The sequence below is a fragment of the Microcaecilia unicolor genome, chromosome 13 (assembly GCF_901765095.1).
Source record: "Microcaecilia unicolor chromosome 13, aMicUni1.1, whole genome shotgun sequence".
NCBI lineage: Eukaryota > Metazoa > Chordata > Amphibia > Gymnophiona > Siphonopidae > Microcaecilia > Microcaecilia unicolor.
In genome coordinates, this window is record NC_044043.1 from 28,335,675 (window position 1) to 28,361,642 (window position 25,968).

The 25,968-nt window shown below is 45.2% G+C and overlaps 1 protein-coding gene across 1 annotated transcript in view; it reads right to left on the reverse strand.

Annotated features, from left to right (window-relative positions):
- SMTNL2 (smoothelin like 2) overlaps positions 1 to 25,968 on the reverse strand; it is a 178,544-nt gene that overhangs the window by 13,698 nt on the left and 138,878 nt on the right. The window contains exons 6-8 of the mRNA XM_030185854.1: positions 24,458 to 24,628; positions 10,178 to 10,295; positions 4,362 to 4,513 (exon numbers count right to left, since the gene is read on the reverse strand). Of these exons, the coding sequence (XP_030041714.1) occupies positions 4,362 to 4,513; positions 10,178 to 10,295; positions 24,458 to 24,628 (441 nt within the window). The remainder of the gene's footprint in view (positions 1 to 4,361; positions 4,514 to 10,177; positions 10,296 to 24,457; positions 24,629 to 25,968) is intronic.

Here is a 25,968-nt window from a genome sequence, read left to right on the forward strand (position 1 = left end):
AACAATTAACTAACTTACCTAGAGTAACTCCGTTTGTAAAGAAACAGAGCAAACAAAAATCACAGGAAATTTGGCTGAGTCGCACTGTCCACAGTCCACTTCAGCAGCCCAAATACAAGGAGCCGCAGAGTTGCACTGCTGATGAGACTTTGCCTTATTCTGCCCTTTTCCTGGAAGGTTTTTGTACTAGTTTGCACAGACCACGGCACCAGAGTGAGAGTGTTATTGAAGGAAGTACATGAGAACAGAGTAGCTGGCCCTCCAGCACTCACAAGTTAATTCACAACTGCCCAAATTCAATTGGCTGAACAGATGAGGAAGCAACCAATCCCAGAGCATCCGCGCAGGCACCGCCTCTGCAACCTAGACAGCCAATAGTGCCTGAGAGAGCTGGCTGGAGTGATCAGATTGACAATAGTTCACACTAAGTAAGTTCCCCGCACAGAATTTTACCATGTTGCCAACCCCAGAATTTGGGCAGTGGCGATGGCGACAAGCCCAAAAATAAGCTGCCCACTAATTCCTAAAAAAAACCCGCAAGTCCTAAAAAAAATAAGGCCAAACGTGCGGGAAATAAACAAGGTTGGCAACACTGCTGTTGCAGATATCTGCTTAACTTACGAGCAGGGACTGTCTCTTCATGTTCAAGTGTACAGCGCTGGATACGTCTAGTAGAGCTATAGAAATGATAAGTAGTAGTAGTAGTCTTTGGGATTTTGGAATCTTGCTATGCTTTGAGATTCCGGAATCTTGCTACTCTCTGGGATTCTGCACAGAATCTTGCTACTCTTTGTCCCTACCTCTTGTTTGTCCTGTTTGTCTGTCCTAATTAGATTGTAAGCTTTGTCGAGCAGGGACTGTCTCTTCATGTTCAAGTGTACAGCGCTGCGTATGTCTAGTAGCGCTATAGAAATGATAAGTAGTAGTACTAGTAGTAGTAGTCTTTGGGATTTTGGAATCTTGCTACGCTTTGAGATTCTGCACAGAATCTTGCTACTCTTTGTTCTTATCCCTTATTTGTCCTGTTTGTCTGTCCTAATTAGATTGTAAGTTCTGTCGAGCAGGGACTGTCTCTTCATGTTCAAGTGTACAGCGCTGCGTACGTCTAGTAGCGCTATAGAAATGATAAGTAGTAGTAGTAATTTATACTATTCTGTAAGCCCCATCCATGCTCCATTTATGCCCCGCCCACATGTATACCACCTTGCAAATATGCATTATGTAAGTTAACCAGGTATTTGTAGAATAGTGCTTAGGCAAATGTTAGACACGTACACATCTAATGGGTACCTAAATGTTAACACCTATACCACAGAATTGCTCCTTACCTGGAGGAGGGGAGATTTGGGGTTGGATTGATTATGCTTCACCAGCTCTCTTAGGGGCCTTTTTACAGTAATCCCAATGCGGGCTTATCGCTTGCTCTTCCGGGACTACTGCTGGCCCAACACAGCCGCCGGCAGAAGTCCCACCTTGAGTGTGCGCCATTTCCGGGAGAAAATGAAAACCCCCCAGAAATGGCTTGCGCAGCGGTAACCCAGCAATAACTGGGTATCACCGCACGCTGCCCGGTTACTACTGGGTTAGTGTAGGAGCCCTTATCGCCGCCTGCATGGGTGGCGGAAAGAGCTCCCCATTGCATTGGCCATGTGTGTCTGGGGGCTTTTTACCCGCTGTGGTAAAAAGGACCCTGACGCATGGGGAAAAACAGCCCCCGCTGCTAGTGCAGTGACCTTTTTCCCTCCGCTTGGTAAAAGGACTCCCTTAATGTTTCACATTTCGGTGCTCTAAACACACATGATGTTGCCAGTCTTAGTGAATGGTAACCAGGGACTTGATTTTATCATGAGTCCCCCACTGAAAGTTTCATTATGGGGAGGGGATTTCTCATAATTTTTTATTTGCATTTGAGGCTGCTCACTCCTCTCCTGCAGTCTGGGAATGACTGACCTTCCTTCCTCCCTCCCTTCCTCTCCCACTGTCCTTCTCTCTTCATCCCCCGCCCCCCCCCCCCCCCCCCCATCTGCAAGAGAAGAGCACACTCACTGGCATCTGCCTCCTCTGCCAGCTGGCTCCAATATTGCAGCTGGAAGCACAGACTATGGAGCCCAGTTCAAATTGTAAGCCTGTTAGCAGCCAATGGAGGGGAAAAACAGGGAAAAGAGTACACTCCTCAAGCCAGCTGGGAGAGGGAGGAATGCAAGTGGGCAGGTCCAGAGATGAATTAGGAAGGACAAGTCGAGAGTGAGTTGTCTAGGGCAAGTGGAGACCTGCACCCCAGAAGAACAGAGAGGCACGTGCCCAAGTCAGCTTTCTGCCAGACAGTCACAGGGAGTTGACTTTTTGCCATTAATTGGTTTTATAACAGGACAAAATATCTGAGGATTTTATTCAGAAAGAAGATTTCCTTTGTGTCAATGGCCAAAATAATTATTGAAAGGTGTCCAAAGTAAGCTGGCAAACAGCTACTTGGGTTGATAATGATTGCATGCGCTCAGATCACAGTTTCTGCAGAAATCTCTTCCCTCCCCATCCTGTCCTCTGATATCTCCTTTGCTGCCTGACTGTGAATTCTAATAACAATTGAATTTAGAGCTAAACAGTGACTTTTATCCAAATTGCATTTCAAAATGCTTTATTTTATTTTTGTTACATTTGTACCCTGCACTTTCCCACTCATGGCAGGCTCAATGCTGCTTACATGGGGCAATGGAGGGTTAAGTGACTTGCCCAGAGTCACAAGGAGCTGCCTGTGCCTGAAGTGGGACTCAAACTCAGTTCCTCAGGACCAAAGTCCACCACCCTAACCACTAGGCCACTCCTCCACTCCAGTTTAATACCACCAAAGCATGTATATAGCAAATCTTTGGGGGTTAAAAAGTCTGTTTAGTTGATTGAGCTCTGAGACAGACAAGTATAGAAACAATGTCTTTATAAGTTATGTTTAGGTAAATTGGGCACAGGGAGTGAATACGTTCTATCACGTGAATACTCTTCCATTTTGCATTAAGGTTTTTCTCCCACTACGTTTCTATAGGAACAAAGCTAAGTGAATTGAGTTCTTTATGTCTATAAAATGCATAGTGTACAGAGATCAATGGGATTTGTTCAAGGTTGCCCTAAAACTATGAATATACAAGACCTGGGCATTCTTTCCTGATAGTGCATGCATATGCTTTAAGAGTGCACCCTCGATCACTTATAGTGTGCACTTTTTAAGAAAAGTGAACCCTCTTTCACATAGTGCACACTCTTTAAGAAAAGTGCACCCTCTTTCACATAGTGCACACTTAAAAAAAAAAGTGCGCCGTCTTTCACATAGAGTGCACTTTTTAAGAAGAGAGTGCCCTCTTTGACATAGTGCACATTCTTTAAGAAAAGTGCACCCTCTTTCATATAGAGTGCACTTTTTAAGAAGTGTGCCCACTTTTAGATAGTGCACACTCTTTAAGAAAAGAGCAACCTCTATTACATAGTGTGCACTGTTTAAGAAAAGTATGCCCTCTTTCACACAGTGCACTTTTTAAAGAAAAGAATGCCCTCTTTCAGATAAAGAAGAGTGCACCCTCTTTCACATAGTGCACACTTAAAAAAAAAAGTGCGCTGTCTTTCACATAGAGTGCACTTTTTAAGAAGAGAGTGCCCTCTTTGACATAGTGCACATTCTTTAAGAAAAGTGCACCCTCTTTCATATAGAGTGCACTTTTTAAGAAGTGTGCCCACTTTTAGATAGTGCACACTCTTTAAGAAAAGAGCAACCTCTATTACATAGTGTGCACTGTTTAAGAAAAGTATGCCCTCTTTCACTAATGTGCACTGTTTAAGAAAAGTATGCCCTCTTTCACACAGTGCACTTTTTAAAGAAAAGAATGCCCTCTTTCAGATAAAGAAGAGTGCACCCTCTTTCACATAGTGTGCACTGTTTAAGAAAGTGCACCCTCTTCTACATTGTGTGCACTCTTTAAGAACAGTGTGTCTTCTTTCACATAGTGCACACTTCTTTGCAAAGAATGAGCACTCTTGTCATTTATTCCAGAATGGAAAAAAACAAAACAAAATAACACCCTATAAAATAACATGAAAAAAAGTTTGGCTTCCCATCCTACTGGTATATCTGGCTGCTGTTATCAGTCTGGTCATGAAGCCCTAGGACTTTGTCCTCTGTCCCTCTATTTTCAAATACTACCCTAATTCTTCAGCTGTCTGACTCTCTTCTATTGAGAAAGGGAGGGGCAAACAAAGCTATCCATGTGATGCCATATAAAGGAGCTTTGTTTAAAATGCTAATGCTGGGATTAAGGACTGGGTGAGGGTTTAGCAGGATGATGTATATATACTGGTAGTTTCCAACCACTACTTACTCAGCTGTGGAAAAAGCCAGTTCAAAATTCTGTTTGTGATTGGCTGGGTCAAGAGCATTATAGTCGAAGGCTTCGGGGAAGAAGGAGTGGACCAACGCACAGAAAGCCATTCCATCGCTCCAACTTGAGGAGAAGTTCTGAATATCAATTTTCTGTTAAAAAATAACCAAATCGTTAGAGTTCAACATAGAATCAATAGCTAATGTAATCCTCCAGTTCTAGTGACTTGATACTCAATGTAACACACAAAAAAAGAATTCAGTGGAGGTTGAAAAACTTTCCTTGGCTGAATGCAGATGTTAATGTACAATACCACGTTTGGCTGCCATCAATGTCGTCATTGGGTTTACCACTACCTTACATTACCTTTGTTTTAACGGTTAGTCAAAGACTACTGCTACTTCAGGAAGCAGGTGAAAGCCTGGCCCTTCTCCCAAGCCTTTAATACATGTGGTAGCTGACTATCCACTCACTCCACACATGGACTAGTTTGCCACTCACCTTGTAACTTAGACTGCCTCTTCGTATCTTGTTTAATTGTACATATAATTTGCCTTCTCTTTTGCAGATGACTCTGCATTACCCATCTTGTTCCTATCTATATATATCTGTACTTGGCCCCTCGGCTACTTAGTAAGATGTTTCATTGTATCTTAGGAACAGCACTAGCATCATATTTATATTATTCAAATGTTCTAAGGTGTTTATTAGGTGTTACATTGGTAGTGTGCAGACATTGTATTATATCTATGCTAGTTGACTGTTCTTCCATACTATCTATTATTGAATCTTTTGTATTGTACTACTATTTTTCGTATTTCCGTTATATAATTGTTCTACGGTATTGTTAAATGTATATATTTCTGGTACTGTTTTATGTTAGTCCTTTTACTAGATTTAAATTTGCCATTTCCAAGTTTACCTTATCGACTATATTTATTCTTATATTCAGTCACTTTACTATTGTTACGAAATTGTAAGGTTTTATGTTTATTTTGTTACATTTGTACCCCGTGCTTGCCCACTCATGGCAGGCTCAATGCGGCTTACATGGGGCAATGGAGGGTTAAGTGACTTGCCCAGAGTCACAAGGAGCTGCCTGTGAACAATAGTAGAAGTCGGCCCTTGCAGATCACCAATGTGGCCGCTCAGGCTTCTGCTTCTGTGAGTCTGACATCCTGCACGTATGTGCAGGACGTCAGACTCACAGAAACAGAAGCCTGCGCAGCCTTCTACATGGAATGTTGCTAGTGGAATAGTAACATTACTTCAGACTCACAGAAACAGAAGCCTGTGCAGCCTTCTACATGGAATGTTGCTAGTGGAATAGCAACATTCCATGTAGAATCTCCAATAGTAGCAACATTCCATGTAGAATCTCCAATAGTATCTATTTTATTTTTGTTACATTTGTACCCTGCGCTTTCCCACTCATGGCAGGCTCAATGCGGCTTACATGGGGCAATGGAGGGTTAAGTGACTTGCCCAGAGTCACAAGGAGCTGCCTGTGCCTGAAGTGGGAATCGAAATCAATTCCTCAGTTCCCCAGGACCAAAGTCCACCACCCTAACCACTAGGCCACTCCTCCACCTTGGGTGAATTTCTGCATAAAGGTTGTTAATAAATCTCAAAGAAAGCAAGCAAGAAAGAAAACATTTACAATTATTTTCAGGTAGCTAAAAATGGATGCTCTTCTTATGGAAAAGTGGGCTTACCCTCAACTTTGCCAAGTTGTGGCTTTTTAGATCTGCTGCATCAAGACATCAATATTTCTCTATGGACAAGGGGACTAAGCTAAAAGCTAATGAATTTCACAGATTTTTTTCACATATCTCCATTGGCCACATGGACAACTGGGCTAACCCATTTTTAACACCTGATGTGGTTGGCCCAGTAAGACCATCCAGAAACTGTGAACCACAACTAAGTTTCAGAATTTGTCACCGATGACAAATTGCCACTTCCACATTCTGGAACACCACACGTATTTATTTCTATGAACTATGTAGATACTGGCACCGAGACTGGCACAATTTCACAAGAGTAGCAACCTCAAAGCCTCGCAAAACCTCATTAAGAATAGAAATGCATAAACATCGTCAAACCAGGTTCATCGAACAGTTTGTTGAGCCTGGATAATTTTATCAAATTGTTCACTGAACCTTTGCATTCCGAGACACTTACAATTTACTACAGAGACACACGTGCTGGTTACACCATGGCAACCTGAATGCAAATGGACAAATTCAGTAAGTCTGTACTTCTATCTGTGTGCATGCTGACATTCTGGATCATTCCTTTCATGGAACAAAACTATCCGTCTCCAAGTAGTAACCAGGGAGGGCAAAGTTCATTCAAACAGTCTCCCTGCCGTTTTATGGCAGATCACTTAACAAAAGCTGCCTTGTTGTGCTACTATTCTAAGTGCTGTAATTAGGAGATAATGCCCAAACGCAATAAAGACTTCCAGTCACATGAAAGGCTGGAGAACAGAGCCATCAGTTTCTCACATTTTACTTAACAGGGCTCCTGCATCTTGGCTCTGAAACACTGGTAATAGCTGTTTATTGCTATTTTCAAATCTTTTTTTGTTTTTTAGCAGGAAATGTACCTATTTATAAGGGCAATTTCCAGCACTAGAGTAAGAATGCCTCTTGTTGACGATCCATGCATCTGTTTGTCCCTCTACATTTCCATCCATATGCATCTAGTAACAGGAAAGGTGATTACCACTTTTGATTCTAAATTTGATATGATGGATCTACAATAAAGGGCCATTTTACTACCATGTGTTAAGCAGTTAGGGCAGTGGTTTTTTTCTACTCTTTAAGTTGGAGCCACTTTGAGTCCAAAAGGACTGAAGGAGAGCCAACAAATATCTTTCCACATAGGGCCAAGGCATCGACCAATGCGTGTCAACATCTATCCCCATAAGAACATGTGGTGACAGCCCCTCTTTAAATACTAAAGTAATCACGAATTAAAAGTGCTAATAGACAAAAATTAAACTGAAACCCTAAGATGCCAGACTCTGCATGTATGGCAACACCAGAAAAGTAGAAAGATGCATTTCCTCCTGTACAGTACAAAATATAAAGGCAGCAGATAGAAATTCTCAAAACTGACATTTCAGTCACTAAACTGAAAATAAAATCATTTTTACTATCTTTGTTGTCTAGCAATTTTATTTTTCTAATCATCTTGCTCCCAGTCTCTGTTTCCGTTTCCCTGTCTGTGCTCTTAATTCTATTTTCAAGACCGTCTGCACATTTGCTATTTTCTTTTCTCTCCTTCTTTATTCACTTCCTGCCCTATATCCATCTCTGCCACTGATCTTTCACATTTAGTTTTATTCCATTTTTCTGCCTCCTTTTCAAATCTATCTAGTTTTTTATGTCTTCCCTTCCCCTCCATTCATGTGCAGCATCTCTTCCTTTCCCTTCCATCCATATGCATCTCCTTCCTCTCTCCTCTTTTCCCACCCTCTCCACTCATATGCAGCATCTCCTCCCTCTCTCTTCCCTTCCTTTCTATCTATCCATATGTATCTCCTCCTCTCTCTCCTTTTCCTTTCCAACCATGTGCAGCATTTCCTCCCTCTCTCTTCCCTTCCTCTCTATCCATGTTCAGCATCTCCTTTCTTCCCCTCCTCTCCATTAATGTGCAGCATCTCCACTCTCCATTAATGTGCAGCATCTCCACCCTCCCTCTTCCCTTTCATCTTTTCCTGAAATTTTCAGATAGGAACTGATTCTTTTGTCTTTGAGAAATCTTCACGAATTTTAGGAGTCGAAGTGGATAGTCTGTTGACCTTTTTTGATCATGTTAGACAGATGGCTTAAAATCTTTTTATACTATGTGAAAGCTAAGATCAATATGTAAAGTTTTTGGTTTTATGGAATTTAGAGTAGATTGGACTACTGCAATATTATGGGCCCCTTTTACCAAGCCGCAGCAAGCACTTGCTATGTAGCCATTTCGGGGGGAGCCCTTACCGCCACCCATTGAGGTGGCGGTAAGGGCTCCTATGCTAATCCAGTGGTAACCAGGCAGCATGTCACACTGCCCAATTACCACGGGGTACACCCCGGTGCTACAAAAACAAATATATTTTTGTAGTGCCAGATACGATGGCGCACTAGGGGTGGGAAATACCGCCGGGCTGCTGCGGTAGCCCGAAAGGACTTCCTGTTTAGTGAGCGGTAAGCTTACCGCTGCTTAGTAAAAGGGGCGCTATATTTGTACGTAGTTTAAGGACATTAGTAAGCAAAATACAACTAGTACAGAACACTGCAGCATGCTTAATATTCTCAGTTTCTAGATTTGAATCAGCTACTCCGCTTCTTAAGAAGCTTCACTGGCTTCCAATTGAAGCAAGGGCTCAGTTTAGCACCTTTCTATCTTGCTAACTGGGTCAATTTACTTTGTTCTAATTCTGCTTATAGAATGGGTAACTTGATGTTGCTGCAGTTTCCTTCTATTAGACAGCTTAGATATAAATCTATATTTAATTCTTCATTATATTATCAGGCACCAGTAGTTTGAAATTATTTCAAATTATTTTGTTTTTCATAAAATGCTAATTCGAGAAAATATTTGGAGTTTAATTTTGTTTTAATTGTGAATTTTTACTGTATTTCCTGGAAGGTTTGAGCCAGACTTCTTTATGTAATCTGCAACGAACTGATCAGGTATTTTGTGGACTAGAAGCGCTGTATAATATAGTATAGTATAGTATCTATGTACAGCATTCCCCCTGTGTCCAGCATTACCCCTCTGTGTCCAGCATTGCCCCCTATCCTCACTTCTCTGTCCCTGTTCCTATGCTCCCTCTCCCATTCAGCGTCTCTTTGCTGTGTCTCTGTCCCTTCCCATGTCCAGCTTCTCCCCTCTCTCTTCCCTTTCTCCCATACTCCCCACCCCATGGCCAGCACCTCTCCCTCTCTCTCCCATGACCCTCTCCGCATTCCATGGTCCAACATCTTTCCCTCCCTTCCTTCATGGATCCAGTATCTCACCCTCTCCCTCCTCAGTCCAGTCTCTCTCTCCTCCATTTCCTACTTTCCTTATAGGTCCAGCATCTCTCCCTCCCTCCAACCCTGCAGTCCTCCAATCTTGCTATGTTCATTGGCAGTGATTAAGCCAGACTGCCTCCTGACAGCCTCTAGGCCTTCCCTCTGCTGTGTCCTACCCATGCAGCAACAGGACGTTGCAACAGAGGGAAGGCTCCCAGGGCTGGCCAGAGGCAACCTGGCTTAGTCCTTCACACTTAATTTATATACCCATATCTAACCTGTTGTTAGTATTCTATAATGGAAAGTTTGACTTTTGAAAGGGAAACTATGATAAAATGAAGAAAATAGTTAAAAATAAAGTTAAAAAGGAGCATCTGCAAAGGTCAAGAGTTTAAATCAGGCATGGATGTTGTTTAAAAATATCATCCTGGAAGCCCAGACCGGATGTACACCACCTGTTGAAAAAGGTAGAAGGAAGGCCGAACCATAGTCAGCATGGTTAAAATGTGAAGTGAAGGAGACTATAAGAGATAAAAGAGCATCTTTCAAAAATGGAAAAATAAATGAAGAAAACAGGAGGCAGAAAAAGCACTGGCAAGTTAGAAGCAAATAAGAAAGGCTAAAAAAAGAATTTGAAAAGAATCTTGCAATAGAGGCAAAACCTCTATTGCAGTGTATTAGAAGCAGAAAGCCTGTGAGGATGTCAGTTGGACCATTAGATCATCAGGGAGAACAAGGCCATAGCTGTTTGGAAAGGGCAATTCCAGGCAATGGAGAGAAAAAGGGAAGCCAGTTTTATACCTTGTACCCTATAGTTTTGGATCGACACCATTCCAGAAGGATCTGCTTAATACTGCTGGCACTAGCCACCCCGAAGCTCTGTGATCTCTTCAGCTTTACCTTGGATTCTCCTTTCCCTCTAGAAGAAAAAAAGAAAGATAGACGTCAGGAGGTATATTATGTGCAATGCGATCTGATTAGCACATCTGAAGAGGATTTTCACAAATGAACAGGGTATTACTCATGGAAAAGCCCTTTGAAAATTACCTCCCTCTTTGTGGGGTAAAGAGGCAGGATACAAATGGGTCTAGTAAAGTATCCATGGGGATTTAATTTGGAAGTCCCAGAATGTTCCTTACCCTGCTTGCTCATTCTTTACTGGAGAAGGAGACATCCAGCTACTTTGTTCCCAATTAGAAACCCAGAATTGAACACTACAGGGAATTGAACACTACAGGAACAAAATTAAATGGGAACCTTAAGGTAGACAAGCTGATGCTGAGCATCAATTTTATAATGGCATCTGTGTGCCAAAATGCCATTATGGGATGCTAGCATCAAGGCATTAATGCATGTAAAATCAGGAGCAAACACCAGGTCAATGGCAGGCGCAAATGTTCACGCCTAAGTGTTCCATGATATGGGTACAACTTACATCATTCTGTAACTTAACGTGCATGAAGTGTGGACATGCCAATGCCCATGTCTATGCTCCCTTGCAATTATGCACTAATCCCTGGATTCTATAGATGGTGCCCAGATCTGTATCTGCGCCCAAGATGCGAGCGCAAATGAATTGAGTAATGAACCCTTAACTGTCAATAATTGGGTGCTGAAAACCAATTATTGAAATTACTTGGCACTCATTAAAATTTGCATATGCATCTGACTGTGCACTGTTGTATAAGGCATGGTGTCTAACTTTACTAGCCTGTAACTCAAAAGGGAGGGGCGTGTCAGGGGTGTTCTGAAAAGTTGTGCGCATAGTTACAGAATACAGCCTCAGCGCACCCAACTTGGGCATCACACCAGGTTTCAGCAGGCGTAAGTCTGGAGCTTAAGGTTAAGTGTGTGAATCGGCGCCAAGCGTGATTCTATAAAGGGCACAACCCTTATAGGATCGCATTTAGTGATTTTTTCCAGTGCCAAATTTTGAGCACCATTTCTAGAATTCTCTTATTGCTATTTTATGGACTAACATGTAGTACACATACAATTACACATGTATATTGGGTGTAACCCACACGTATGCAGTTATACTGTTGCCCTTTAAAGGTCTGGGAGCTTGCAGTTATGTTTTGAGGGATGTGGGGGGAAGAGTTATTTCAAGTCCTCATTTAAATTCTTGTTTACTTTTCAGTTTCTTATGTTACTTCTCATTTTACAGATGTTTTACATTTGGTAGATTAATGTCATGCAATTGCATGTCATGAGAATTGTACTGATGCATTTACCACCAAATCCCAGTCCCAGACAGCAGCTGGAACGATTCAGAGCTAGTGCCCTCTGAGAGGGAAGATCTGCTTCTCATACTTGGACAGCACTTGGAGACCTTAGACAGAATATTATTATTATTTGCTGCTTTTGTATCCCAGATTTTCCCACCCATTTGCAGGCTCAATGTGGCTTACATATTACCGTTAGCGGTGTTAGCCGATTCTGGACTAAACAAACAATGGTATGAATGAATACAAAGTGATAATGTGGTGGAATGAGGTACAAGTAGAGTTCATTGCGGTCTTTGGTTATGATGTGTCACTGTTGTCCAGGTTTTTTATGCTGGGTTGGTGGCTTATTACCATTGACTGTATCAGGTTCCGGAATATTTCCTTTGGAAAGAATGGCTTCAGGCGTTTGAGTTTCCACATTGCAGCGAACATTTTCTTTATGGTGGATTTTGCTTGGATCTCTAGAGATAGGTTACGGTTGATTATTACTCCGAGAATTTTCAGGCTATATAAATACAAAGTACGTCCCAAATTGTATCCAATATGACCCCATTCTAACACTTAAATGTTCACGTGATCCCAGATGTTGATGAAAACAAAACAGCAGACCCTCATTCGTCTCCCCTCTCTCTTTTTTCCACTTGTCCAAAGCATGAAGGTTGTAGCAGCAGCAGCGGTGGTGGTGCTGGTGGCAAAAGTAGTGAGAATCGGAGCAGGACCCTAAGTGCCACAGACTGTGGTAATCTGCGTCAATTTCCAGTCTAACAGGAAGCCAACATAGGAGGAAGGGGCAGGGCATGTGGGGAAAAAGGAACACGAACTATAGCTATGTAATGCAAGGTTCCACATTGGGAGTCACTGACCAAGAAAGGGATCTTGGTGTCGTTGTTGATGATACGTTGAAACTTTCTGCTCAGTGTGCTGCTGCGGCTAAGAAAGCAAATAGACTGTTGGGTATTATTAGGAAAAGAATGGAAAACGAGAGTGAGGACTTTGTAATGCCTTTGTGTCGGTCCATGGTGTGACCGCACCTCGAGTATTGTGCTCAGTTCTGGTCACCGCGTCTCGGGGAAGATGTAGTGGAATTGGAGAGGGTACAGAAAGGGGCGACAAGAATGATAGAGGGGATGGGATGGCTTCCCTATGAGGAAAGGCTGAAGCACCTAGGGCTCTTCAGCTTGGAGAAAAGACAGCTGAGGGGAAATATGATAGAGGTCTATAAAATGATGAGTGGAGTGGAACGGGTAGACGTGAATCATTTGCTTACTCTTTCCAAAAATACTAGGACTAGGGGGTATGCGATAAAGCTACAAAGTAGTAAATTTAATACGAATCAGAGAACATTTTTCTTCACTAAATGTGTAATTAAACTCTGGAATTTGTTGCCAGAGAACGTGGTAAAGCCAGTTAGCTTAGCGGGGTTTAAAAAAGATCTGGACGGCTTCCTAAAGGAAAAGTCCATAGACCATTATTAAATGGACTTGGGGAAAATCCACTGCTTATTTCTGGGATAAGCAGCATAAAATGTATTGTACTTTTTCGGGATCTTGCCAGATATTTGTGACCTGTATTGGCCACTGTTGGAAACAGGATGCTGGGCTTGATGGACCTTTGGTCTGTCCCAGTGTGGCAGTACTTATGTACTTATGGCCTTGAACATTCTAGGCTGTCATTTGCAAAGAAGGTCATTGGCTGATAATAGTGTGCAGTCTTCTTAAAGATTGCACACTATTCCCCTAATTCTATATATACTTCTGGATTCCATATATCATGCCTAGTGTTCTGCATTGAAATCTAAGCGCATTCCATAACAACGCGCATAACTTAATTGGCTTAACAAACCAATCAGCATTTTTAACAACACTTAACAAGTAATAACAAGCACTAATAGATAAAGAGTAGTTATTTACCTGTAACAGGTGTTCTCCGAAGACAGCAGGCAATATATTCTCACATATGGGTGACGTCACGTCGGCCCGGAGGACTTTCTAGCAAAGTCTACATTAAAATGAAAAAATGTCCCTCGTCGCACGGGCGGATGCACTGCGCATGCGCGCGTCCGTTTTCCCGCCCGCCGCGAGGTCACATTCCTCAGTTAAATTCCAAGAAATAGAGGAATACAACTCCAAAGGGGAGGTGGGAGGGTTGTGAGAATATATTGCCTGCTCTCTTCGGAGAACACCTGTTACAGGTAAGTAACTACTCTTTCTCCAAAGACAAGCAGGCCAATATTCTCACAATTGGGTATCCCTAGCCCCCAGGCTCACTCAACATAACAAAGAATGGTCAATTGGGCCTCGCAACGGCGAGGACATAAGTGAAATTGACCTGAAACAAAACACAACTAACTGAGAGTGCAGCCTGGAACAGAATAAAAATGGGCCTAGGGGGGTGGAGTTGGATTCTAAACCCCAAACAGACTCTGCAGCATCGATTGCCCAAACCGACTGTCGCGTCGGCTATGCTGCTGAAGGCAGTAATGAGATGTGAATGTGTGGATTGAAGACCACGTCGCAGCTTTGCAAATCTCTTCTATGGTGGCTGACTTTAGATGAGCCAGTGACACAGCCATGGCTCTAACATTATGAGCCGTGACATGGCCGTCCAAAGTCAGCCCAGCTTGGGCATAAGAGAAGGAAATGCAATCTGCTAGCCAATTAGAAATGGTGCGTTTTCCGACAGCAACTCCCCTCTTATTGGGATTAAAAGAAATAAACAGATGGGCGGACTGTCTGAAGGGGCGTGTCCGCTCCACGTAACAGGCCAGTGCTCTTTTACAGTCCAAAGTGTGCAACTTGCTTTCGCCCGGGCTTATGTGAGGAGGGGGAAAAAATGTTGGCAAGATAATTGACTGGTTCAGATGGAACTCCGACACCACCTTCGGTAAAAACTTTGGGTGCGTGCGGAGAACTACCCTGTCATGATGAAAGACAAGGAAAGGTGCATGAACTACCAGGGCCTGAAGCTCACTGACCCTACGAGCTGAAGTAACCGCCACCAAGAAAATGACCTTTAAGGTCAAGTACTTCAGATGACAGGAATCCAGTGGCTCGAAAGGAGTTGTCATCAGCTGGGTGAGAACGACGTTGAGATCCCATGGCACTGGAGGAGGTTTGACAGGGGGCTTTGTCAAAAACAAACCTCTCATGAAACGCATGACTAAAGGCTGTCCAGAGATAGGCAGACCATCTACATGTGAATGATAAGCACTGATTGCGCTAAGATGAACCTTGACCGAGTTGGTTTTAAGACCAGACTCGGATAAATGCAGAAGGTACTCAAGCAAGGTCTGTGCAGGACAAGAGAAAGGATCTAGGCCCTTGCTGTCACACCAGACGGCAAATCTCTTCCATTTAAAAGAATAACACTTATGTGTGGAATCTTTTCTGGAAGCAAACAGGACTCTGGAGACACCCTCAGAGAGACCAAAAGAGGCAACCTCTATGCTCGCAACATCCAGGCCGTGAGAGCCAGAGACCGGAGGTTGGGATGCAGAAGCGCCCCCTCGTTCTGAGTAATGAGGGTCGGAAAACAGTCCAATCTCCATGGCTCTTCTGAAGAAAGTTCCAGAAGAAGGGGAAACCAAATCTGACGGGGCCAAAAGGGTGCTATCAGAATCATGGTTCCCTGGTCTTGCTTGAGTTTCAGGAGAGTCTTCCCCACTAAAGGGATGGGAGGATACGCATATAGGAGTCCTGTCCCCCAAAAAGGAGGAAGGCATCCGATGCTAGTCTGCCGTGGGCCTGAAGTCTGGAACAGAATTGAGGAATCTTGTGAGTGTCCTGGGAAGCAAAAAGATCTATCGATGGAGTGCCCCAAACTCGAAAGATCTTTTTGGCAATAGGCATGTTCAAGGACCACTCATGAGGCTGCATAATTTTGCTCAGCCTGTCGGCCAGACTGTTGTTTACACCGGCTAGATAAGTGGCTTGGAGAAACATTCCGTGTTGACAGGCCCATAGCCACATCTGCACGGCCTCCTGACACAGAGGGCAAGATCCGGTACCCCCTTGCTTGTTGGTGTAATATATTGCAACCTGATTGTCTGTCTGAATGAGAACAATTTTGTTGGATAGCCGATCTCTGAAGGCCTTCAGGGCGTTCCAGATTGCTCGCAATTCCAGGAGATTGATCTAGAGATGCCTCTCCTGAAGAGACCAAGCTCCTTGAGTGTGAAGCCCATCTACATGCGCTCCCCACCCGAGGAGGGATGCATCCGTCGTCAGCACTTTTTTTGGCTGAGGAATTTGGAATGGGCGTCCCAAGACCAGATTGGATCGAATGGTCCACCAATTGAGGGAGTTGCGAAAATTGATGGACAGCTGGATAACATCCTCTAGATTCCCTGTGGCTTGAAACCACTGGGAAGCTAGGGTCCATTGAGCAGATCTCATGTGTAAACGTGCCATGGGTGTCACATGAACTGTGGAGGCCATATGGCCAAGAAATCTCAACATCTGCCGAGCTGTGATCTGCTGAGACGCTTGCACTCTGGAAACCAGAGACAGAAGTCTGTCCGCTCTGGGTCCTGGAAGATAAGCACAAGCTGTCTTTGTGCACAACAGAGCTCCTATGAATTCCAATTTCTGGGCTGGAACGAGATGGGACTTGGGATAATTGATGACAAACCCCAGCATCTCTAGCACCTGAATAGTTATCCGCATGGACTGCAAAGTTTCTTGCGGAGAAGTGTTCTTCACCAGCCAATCGTCCAGATAAGGGAACACATGCAGTCCCAGTCTGCGTAGCGACGCTGCCACAACTGCCAGGCACTTTGTAAATACCCTGGGAGCAGACGCCAAGCCAAAAGGCAAAACACAGTACTGAAAGTGCTGTGATCCCAGCCGAAATCGAAGATACTTCCTGTGAGCTGGAAGTATCGATATGTGAGTGTAAGCGTCCTTCAAGTCCAGCGAGCATAGCCAATCGTTTTCTTGAATCATGGGAAGAAGGGTGCCCAGGGAAAGCATCCTGAACTTTTCTCGGACCAGATATTTGTTCAGGGCCCTTAGGTCTAGGATGGGACGCATCCCCCCTGTTTTCTTTTCCACAAGGAAGTACCTGGAGTAGAATCCCAGCCCTTCTTGCCCTGGTGGAACGGGCTCGACTGCATTGGCGCTGAGAAGGGAGGAGAATTCCTCTGCAAGTACCTGCTTGTGGTAGGAGCTGAAAGACTGAGCTCCTGGTGGGCAATTTGGAGGTTCGGAAATCAGATTGAGAGTGTACCCGGACCGGACTATTTGGAGAACCCACCGATCGGAGGTTAAGAGAGGCCACCTTTGGTGAAAAAATTTTAACCTCCCCCCCGACCAGTAGATCGTTCGGCACAGGTACTTTGATTTTGGCTATGCTCTGCTGGAGCCAGTCAAAAACCCGTCCATGGTTTTTGCTGGGGAGCTGTAGGGGCCTGCTTCGGTGCCTGCTGCTGACGAGAGCGAGCGGGCTGGGGTCGAGCCTGAACCGGCTGACGGGAATAAGAAGTGTACTTGCGGCTTCTAGAAACGTAAGGAGCACTTCTTTTTCCCTTAAAAAACTTCCTAGAAGTGGAAGTGGATGCAGAAGGCACCCGGTGGGAGAGAGAATCCATAGCGTTGTCACGCTGGTAGAGATGATCAATCATCTCTTCTACCTTCTCTCCGAAAAGGTGATCCCCCGGCATGGGATATCTGCTATCTTCTGCTGAGTTCGTTCCTCCAGGTTAGAGGCACGCAGCCATGAGAGTCTGCGCATCGCTATACCTTGAGCAGAGAAGCGAGATACTACTACTACTACTATTTAACATTTCTAGAGCGCTACAAAGTGTACGCAGCGCTGTACAAACACAGAAGAAAGACAGTCCCTGCTCAAAGAGCTTACAATCTAATAGACAAAAAGTAAAGCATTTAAATTTAAAATATTTAAGCAGTCAAGCACAAGAGAACAGTCACAGAAGGACAGAAGATGTTGAAGGGTGGTCAGTGTGATTAGGTGTAACTCTGGTTGGAGTAGTGGGAGAAGGTGATAGAAGAATAGAAATGGGTGAGGTAAAGTAATGAGTGGGTTGATAGGGAGGTTATATAAGACATGTCATTCTAGGGGTGGGTGGGTAGAGGGGTAGGGTGGGTGGAAGCAGGAGAAGGTATTCTCTGCAGCCTATCTGTGAGATGGAAAATGCTCTCTGAAGCTGCTGCTATAAGAGATACTACATCGCAAGTGTCAAAAACGCCCCTGGACAGGAACTTGCGACACGCCTTCTGCTGCCTGATCACTTGGCGAAAGGGTTCGGCTTTCTCCTGAGGGAGTGCGTCTACCAAACTCTCAAGTTGCCTCACAGAGTTCCGCAAATGAATACTCGTGTAGAGCTGGTAAGATTGAATTTTGGCGGCGAGCAGACCAGCCTGATACGCCTTCCTCCCAAAAGAGTCTAAAGTTCTGTACTCCCGCCCCGGGGGCGCCGAGGAGAAGTTCGTAGAACTCTTGGCTCTTCTGAGAGCGGAATCCTCCACCGCTGAATCATGAGACAATTGAGCCCGCATGAGACTGGGTTCCCCGTGGATCCGGTATTGGGACTCAACTTTTTTGGGGACAGTTGGACAACAAAAAGGCTTCTCCCAGTTCCTCAACATAAGTTCCTTGAGAGTCTCATGGAAAGGAACTGTGGCAGAAGATGTAGGTGGAGATGGATAGTCCAAAACCTCAAGCATTTTAGCTCTGGGCTCATCCACAATTTCCACAGGGAAGGGGATGGCCGCAGACATCTCCCGAACAAAGAGGAGAAAGACAAGCTCTCGGGAGGAGAAAGCTGTCTTTGGGGCGAGGGAGTAGAATCAGATGGGATGCCTTGAGAGTCCTCACCAGAGAACTCCCCATGCATTCCATCATCATCCTCTGATGAGGTATTGTCAGATGGGGCTAAAAGCTCAGACAGAGCCGCCCGAATCTGAGCCCGTCTCGACAAAGAGGCTTGACGGCCTCTATGATGGTGTCGAGAAGTTGACAGTCCCTGAGACTCCGGCGAAGCTTCCTGCCCCGATGTCTCGGGAGAGCCAAAGACACCGGCGCCGGAGGCGGCACCGGTGAGACAGACCTCACCACAGGCTGAAGGCACCGGCAAGGTCGATACCTCCGACGCCGTCGGCACCGGTGCCTCTGAAGTCATCGACACCGGTACCGCCGGCACCGTCGGCACCGACAACCTCGGTGCCGATTGCCACTGCTGCATCATTTCCATAAAAAAAGGAAATAGGGCCTGCATACGCTCATCAAGAGCTGCTGCCGGAAGATGCTGAGGGGTCGGTTGAGGCATTGGAGGCAAAGTCTGCTGATGTTGGGGAGTGGGGACTCGGCTGCCAGTGACCCCACGCGTCGGTACCTCAGTAATAGAGGGGGAGCGATCCTCTCGGCACCGACGCTTCTCGGGTATTGAATGTATCGATGACTCGGAGCTCCAGGTGCCGTGACGCAAAGGAGAACGACGACGGTGCCTCTTGGCCTTCGCCCGACGCCCGTCGTCGAGACTCCTCGGCACCGGAGAAGAGGACGTGGAATCCACACGTCTCTTCGGGGCCGGGTCCGATGCAGGACGGTCCCGGGGGGTCTGCAAAGCAGGAGGCGCCGAGGTGGGCGGAGACCCACTCGATGCATCACTGCTCCCAGCGTGCATCGGTCGAATGGCAGCCTGTCCCCGGTCTCCCGGTGCCGACGCCTCCTTCGACGTCGACCTCGACGACGCCGGCTTCGAAGGCATTGTCCTCGATGGCACCGACTTCACTGGCGCCGATTTGGACGGCGCCAACGCCGAGGCACCGGGCCCAAAAATCTTCTCCCTTTGGGCATCTCGGGAGAGCAGTGTCCGCTTCTTCATAGCGAGACACAGTTTGCAGCCCTCCGAGCGGTGGTCCGGCCCAAGGCACTGTAAACACCACGAGTGTGGGTCAGTGCTGGAGATGGCCCGATGACAGCGGGCACAAGGCTTAAAGCCGCTGGGCGTCTTCGATGACATATCGGGAAAAACAGCCCCTGCCAAATCAAAAGACGCGATTGTGTCGTTAAAAGAAAAGGACACAAGAAAAAAAGGGAAAAAAAGCCCCGAACGAGCGATTTAAATAAAATCGCAGGCTAAAAGAAAGAAAACTTAAATAACGAAAAATAATACTAATAATTACTAAAAAAGGATACTTTTTGAAGTTTTTCTTCACCTCCGGGCACAGCAATCACCGTGTCACCTCTTAACGCGGAGAAGAAAAAAAACTGAGGAATGTGTCCTCGCGGCGAGCGGGAAAACGGACGCGCGCATGCGCACTGCATCTGCCCACGCGACGAGGGACATTTTTTCATTTTAATGTAGACTTTGCTAGAAAGTCCTCCGGGCCGACGTGACGTCACCCATATGTGAGAATATTGGTCTGCTTGTCTTTGGAGAATTAGAATTTACACGCATAACTCGCTAAGCATATTCTGTAATGAACTGCGCCTACATTCTAAAGTGTGCAGTTTAAAAGGGGCATGGCCATGGGTGGGGTGGGGAAAGGGGCCATTTGTGGGCATTCCTAAATTTATGCGCGTTATTATAGAATATGGGATTTTTGCCACGTTTTTGTTGGTGTAAATGGAAGCGTATAGTTTTAGGGGCTGGGATATCAACTAAGCGTATTCTATATACTGCATCAGGGGTCAGATAACAGTTACAACCAAATATGTCTTCCCTTGAAGATCTTCACTTCATAACAAATGAGAATACAAATGACAATTACTTCGAGTGTCTGTAACAAACATTCGGGGCTTCCTGTGTCATGCGTCTGCCGAAACAAGGGCCGTGTCGGGTCACTGAATAAAGTTGCTTCCTTTGTATTTGGCTCCGCCTTGTGATTCCATCTGCTGCCCTATACACTTCTTTTGTTTCACCTAACTGACAATATTCAGTACAGCACATGCTTAAATAGTTGGAACACCCCTGACCCACCCATGCCCTTCTCATGTGAAGGCCCTCTTTGCAGTTAAGTGCTAGAACACATAAGCATCAAGTTATAGGATAGCACCTAAGTGCATTCAAGTGCTTAACTGCACTTAGGCGCCTAACTTAGTGCCTAACTGACATCTAACTTTTGGCGAACCATGGGGCTCATTTTCAAAAGAGAAAAACATCTAAAGAGTGGCATGAAGCAGTATTTGGATGTTTTTCTCACCAAAACATGCAAATCGTTAATTCTGAAACCCATTTTGCAGATGTTTATCTATGCAGTTTGTCTGCAGTGCATCCAAATCTCAAGGGGGCTTATTAAGTGTGGGATTTGGGTGTTCCTAAGACCAAAACTAAGACGTTTTGGTCTAGACCTGTTTTAATAATGATTAAGTCAAAATAAAATGCCCTAAATGACCAGATGACTACTGGAGGAATAAAGGAATGATCCCCCTTACTCCCCCAATGGTCACTGAACCCCTCCACCCCCCCCCCCCAAAGATGTGAAAGAACCAATACATTCCAGCCTCTATGATAGCCTCATATGTTATAGCCAGTCCTATTAGAGCAGAAAGCAGGTTCCTGGAGTAGCCTAGTGGTCGGTGCAGTGCACCATGGTGAAGGGGACCCAGGCCCATAATCTACTCTTACTGTTACACTTGTGATGGAAACCGTGAGCCATCCAAACCACACCAAAAACTTACTGTACCCACATACAGGTGGCACCTGCAGCCACAAGGGCTATTGTAGTGGTGTACAGATGGGTACAGTAAGTGTGTGTTTTATTGGGTTTTGGAGGGCTCACTATACAATATAAGGGGGTAACAGTAAGATGTGTACCTGGGACCTTCTATGTGAAGTCCACTGCAGTTCCCCCTGGGGTGCCCCACTGTTCTGCTGGGAAGTCTGTGTGGCCATACTAAGAATGCTGACTCCTCCTACATCCCAATGGCTTGTTTTTGTGCGTTTTTGCCTTGGACTTTTTTATTTTTGAAAATGGACCAAAAAGATAAAAGCACAGAGCTCAAAAACATCTAACAAATAACCATTAAAAAATAAATAAATAAAGATAGACATTTTGCTTTTTTGAAAATGGCTACGTTCCCCACTTGAATTTTGGACGCTTTGAGCAAAACATCCAAAGTCAGACTTAGACATAATATTGAAAATGCCCCTCTATGGTTGTTTATTTTGGTTCTTGATATACTACTTTTGCCGACAGGCAGATCAAAGTGGTTTACAAATAACATTTTAAAATAGAAAAGAAAAGAACACCACTAATTATTAACAGGAAAGAACCACTCAATCAATCAAGACAGCATTTAAAATTTTGTTGAACTATGTTTTAAGAATAGCTTTGATGCGTTCTGTTTTTATTTGGTTATATTTTCTTTATATTGACTGCATTTTATCACAGCACTGGATCTTTGATTTACAGCAACTCAAAAACTTGTGATTGAATACTCAATTGAACACATACAGACTTATGAAGAATATTTTGTTTAATAAGAATATAGTAATCTCATTTTGAAGTTAAGCATTTAAAACGGGGCATGCAATCTGAGTAATAGCAAGCACTGGAACATGTTATCCGAATCCAATCATGTTCCAAAAACAATCTTTAAAAAAGTGAGTTTTTAAAGATGAGAGATCAGCACGAATAGATCCCGGGAGGTTATTCCATAACTCAGGAGCCACCCCCCAAAAAACTGAATGACATATCTCATACTGTGCCTGTCCAGGAAGAACCAGCCAGTGTGCATCCAAAGATCTAAGGGGCCCTTTTACATTGCCACAGTAGAGCTACCGTGGCGTTGTCTCGTGCCAATCTGGCAGTATCGCTGGCCCCAGTGCCCACCATTTCCAGCGTGACAGAAATTGTTTTGTTTTTTTTAAATATTGCCAGGGGGTTAGTAGGAGGCGGTAAAGGCTCCCCCTGGAAATGGCCACTTACCGCACAGCCTTATACCCGCTGTGGTTAAACAGGCTTCGGTGCTCAGCAAATCCATGCACCAATGCTACTGCAGGGTAGAGAATAACACAGGGATAAAATTTGTCTCCATCCCCGCCCCGTCCTCCTGGGTTCTGTCTCCGTCCCCACCCTGTCCCTGCAGGCCCTGTCTACATTCCTGCCCCGTCCCCACAGGTTCTGTCCCCGTCCCAGCTCTAACCTGTGGGTTCTGCCCTCATCTGCAGACGCTTTGAACACTCAGTGGCGTAGGAAGGGGGGGCGTTGGGGCGGTCTGCCCCGGGTGCACGCCGCTGGGGGGGGTGTCGGCCCCGCTGGTTCCCTGCCCTCTGCCCCGAAACAGGTTACTTCCTGTTCCGGGGCAGAGAGAGCAGGGAACCAGCGGAGCCGATGCAGCTCCCAGCGATGTGCACTCGGGGGTGGATCGGCCCTCTCGCCCGCCCCTCACTTCCTAATTCAATGTAAGAATGCGCTCTGGGTGGGGGGAGGGTGCGCGCCGAGGGGAGGGGGGGTGCCATGCTGCACCCGGGTGTCAGCCGCCCTCGCTACGGCACTGTGAACACTTATGATTTTATATTTAAATCTTTTTATTGAAGTATAAAAAGGAACAATATGCTGTGTAACTGTTGTGTATAAATTACAAAAAGAAAATAATAATAGCAATGAGCAACTATAATAACCCCCCCCCCCCCCCCCACACACACACACACACTCTTCCAACCCCAACAATAGCTGACTTCTACTACCCCAAAGAATCCTAATCCACACTGTTAAAATGTCCAGGGGTATAAAATACAACCCATTCTGTATGCCCTAGAGGGGAGAAATATGCCCTGTGAAGCACTGTCATGATTTTTAATCTGTGGATGAATAAGAAGTCATCAACAATCTGAGGATTCAGTCTAGCTCTCCTGTCTTCCACAGTCCCTCCTGCAATAGAAGATGTCTTCTTAGAAGATGTGCTGGTAGCAGGATGTACAGGATCCCCCATACAAAATTTGCTAGCTGTGGCCAGCATATTTGCTTCTTTTTCCAAAAAATAAAAATATTGTCGTCTGCATCAATCAAACATAAATAACACTCCAGTTTGTCCTCATCCTCACAGGCTCTGTCCCCATCCCTGCCCCGTCCCCACCCCGTCCCTGCGGGATCTGTCCCCGTCCCCGCAGTTACTGTGGGTCCCCGTCTCCATGTCATTCTCTACTGCTGGACCTCTTTTACCACAGCTTGGTAAAAGGGGCCCTGAGTGACCTTGGAGGAGTATAAGGAATGACAAGAGGTGACAAAAAAGGCGGACTTCCTAAATAGTATGCCTTGTGTGTCAAACAAAAAACTTTAAATATATACAATGATTTATAGGAAGCCAATGAAGGTGATAAAAAATGGTGCAGTTAGGGACAGTTAAGGGGAGCCACCATAAAGTTTTGGTTCCAGCTGAAAATGCTCGATTTCAGTGCCAAAGCTGAAACTGAAACAGAAATTCAGTTGGCCTCTAAACAGGGCAGTGGGCAAGTCGCCAGAATGCCAACCACATACAAGCAGTTATAAATGATATAAACTTGGAAGAGTGGCCTTATAATTTTGGCTGCACCATAGTCATATTTGTGGTCAATACTTGATTAAACAAACAATACTTGACAACATTTCATTCACTATTAATCTTAGGAGCAGGCAATGGAGGCTTAAATGAGTTCCCCAAAATCACAAGGAGCAGCAATGGGATTTCAACCCTGGTGCTCAGCCCGCTGTTCCAGCCAGTAGGCCATTCCTCCACTCTCATGCATCTATTCGCCCTCAAGGTTTCCTGGAAATATTGTCACTAGCTTTGGTACTTCCAGTATTAACTGGTTCTACAGTTAAAAGCTCGTCGGCAGAATGGGTTAACACTGTTCACAGTTACTGTGCTTTAGAACTGAAAATGTTACAATAATTGAGGAATGTCTTACTTTCCAGTGTCTTGTTCAAATTTCTCAAAGAGAGCTTTCCTGGCTTGTGTTCCGGAGGTTCGTGGCAGCGTCTGTGACCGCACAAGCTCTTTTCTTCGTTCTACTTGACGATGGATCACAGGAGGTGAAGTCTGGGATTTAGGCATCACATCATAGTAACTGTTGGTGGCACTGTGGAAAAAAAAGCAAAAAAATATTTGCTCTGATACATGATACATACAAAGATACCTAGTTTCCCCAGGCAATTTGGGAATAACACTATCCAGCTTATAATCGAACGAGAATAACGCCCAAGTTCCGACCTAAATCGGGAGATGGGCGTTTATCTCACAAAAACGAATAACGCGGTATAATCAAAAGCCGAATTTGGGTCGCTTTCAACTGCACTCCGTCGCGGATGCGGACAAAGTGGACGGGGGCATGTCGAAGGCGTGTCGAAGGCGGAACTGGGGCGTGGTTATCGGGCGAACAGAGATGGGCGCCCTTCGCCGATAATGGAACAGTTTTGAGCTAGAATTTAGGACACTTTTCCTGGACCCTGTTTTTTTACGAATAAGGCCCCCAAAAGTGCCCTAAATTACCAGATGACCCCCAGAGGGAGTCGGGGATGACCTCCCCTGACTCCCACAGTGGTCACTAACCCCCTCCCACCACAACAAATGATGTTTCACAACTTTTACTTTCACCCTCAAATGTCATACCCTCCTCCCAAGCAGCAGTATGCAGGTCCCTGGAGCAGTTGTTAGGGGGTGCAGTGGACGTCAGGCAGGTGGACCCAGGCCCATCCCCCCCCCTACCTGTTACAATTGTGCTGCTTAATGCTATTAGTCGTCCAACCCCCCCAAACCCACTGTACCCACATGTAGGTGCCCCCCTTCACCTCTTAGGGCTATAGTAATGATGTAGACTTGTGGGCAGTGGGTTTTGAGGGGGATTTGGGGGGCTCAACACCCAAGGGAAGGGTGCTATGCACCTGGGAGCTCTTTTACCTTTTATTTGGTTTTTGTAAAAGTGCCCCCTAGGGTGCCCGGTTGGTGTCCTGCCATGTGAGGGGGACCAGTGCACTATGAATCCTGGCCCCTCCCACGAACAAATGCCTTGGATTTATTCGTTTTTGAGCTGGGCGATTTCATTTTCCATTATCGCTGAAAAGCAAAAACGCCCAGCTCACACCTTGACGAATAAAACATGGGCGTCTTTTTCTTTTAAAAAATACGATCCGCCCCGCCCCTTCACGGACCCGTTCTCGGAGATAAACGCCCATGGAGATAGGCGTTTCTGTTCCATTATGCCCCTCTATACATGTTAAAACTTTTTAATGCACACAAATCGATTGAATGCACATTAATTCATAGGTGCTAAACTTTTTAAGGTGACTAAGAGGTGTACTTTCAAAGCACTTAGACTTACAAAGTTCCATAGAGGGGCATAATCAAACGGGGCCGGCCATCTATATGGGCGGCCATCTCTAAAGCTGGCCCCGGAAAGCGGTATACCCAACCGTATTATCG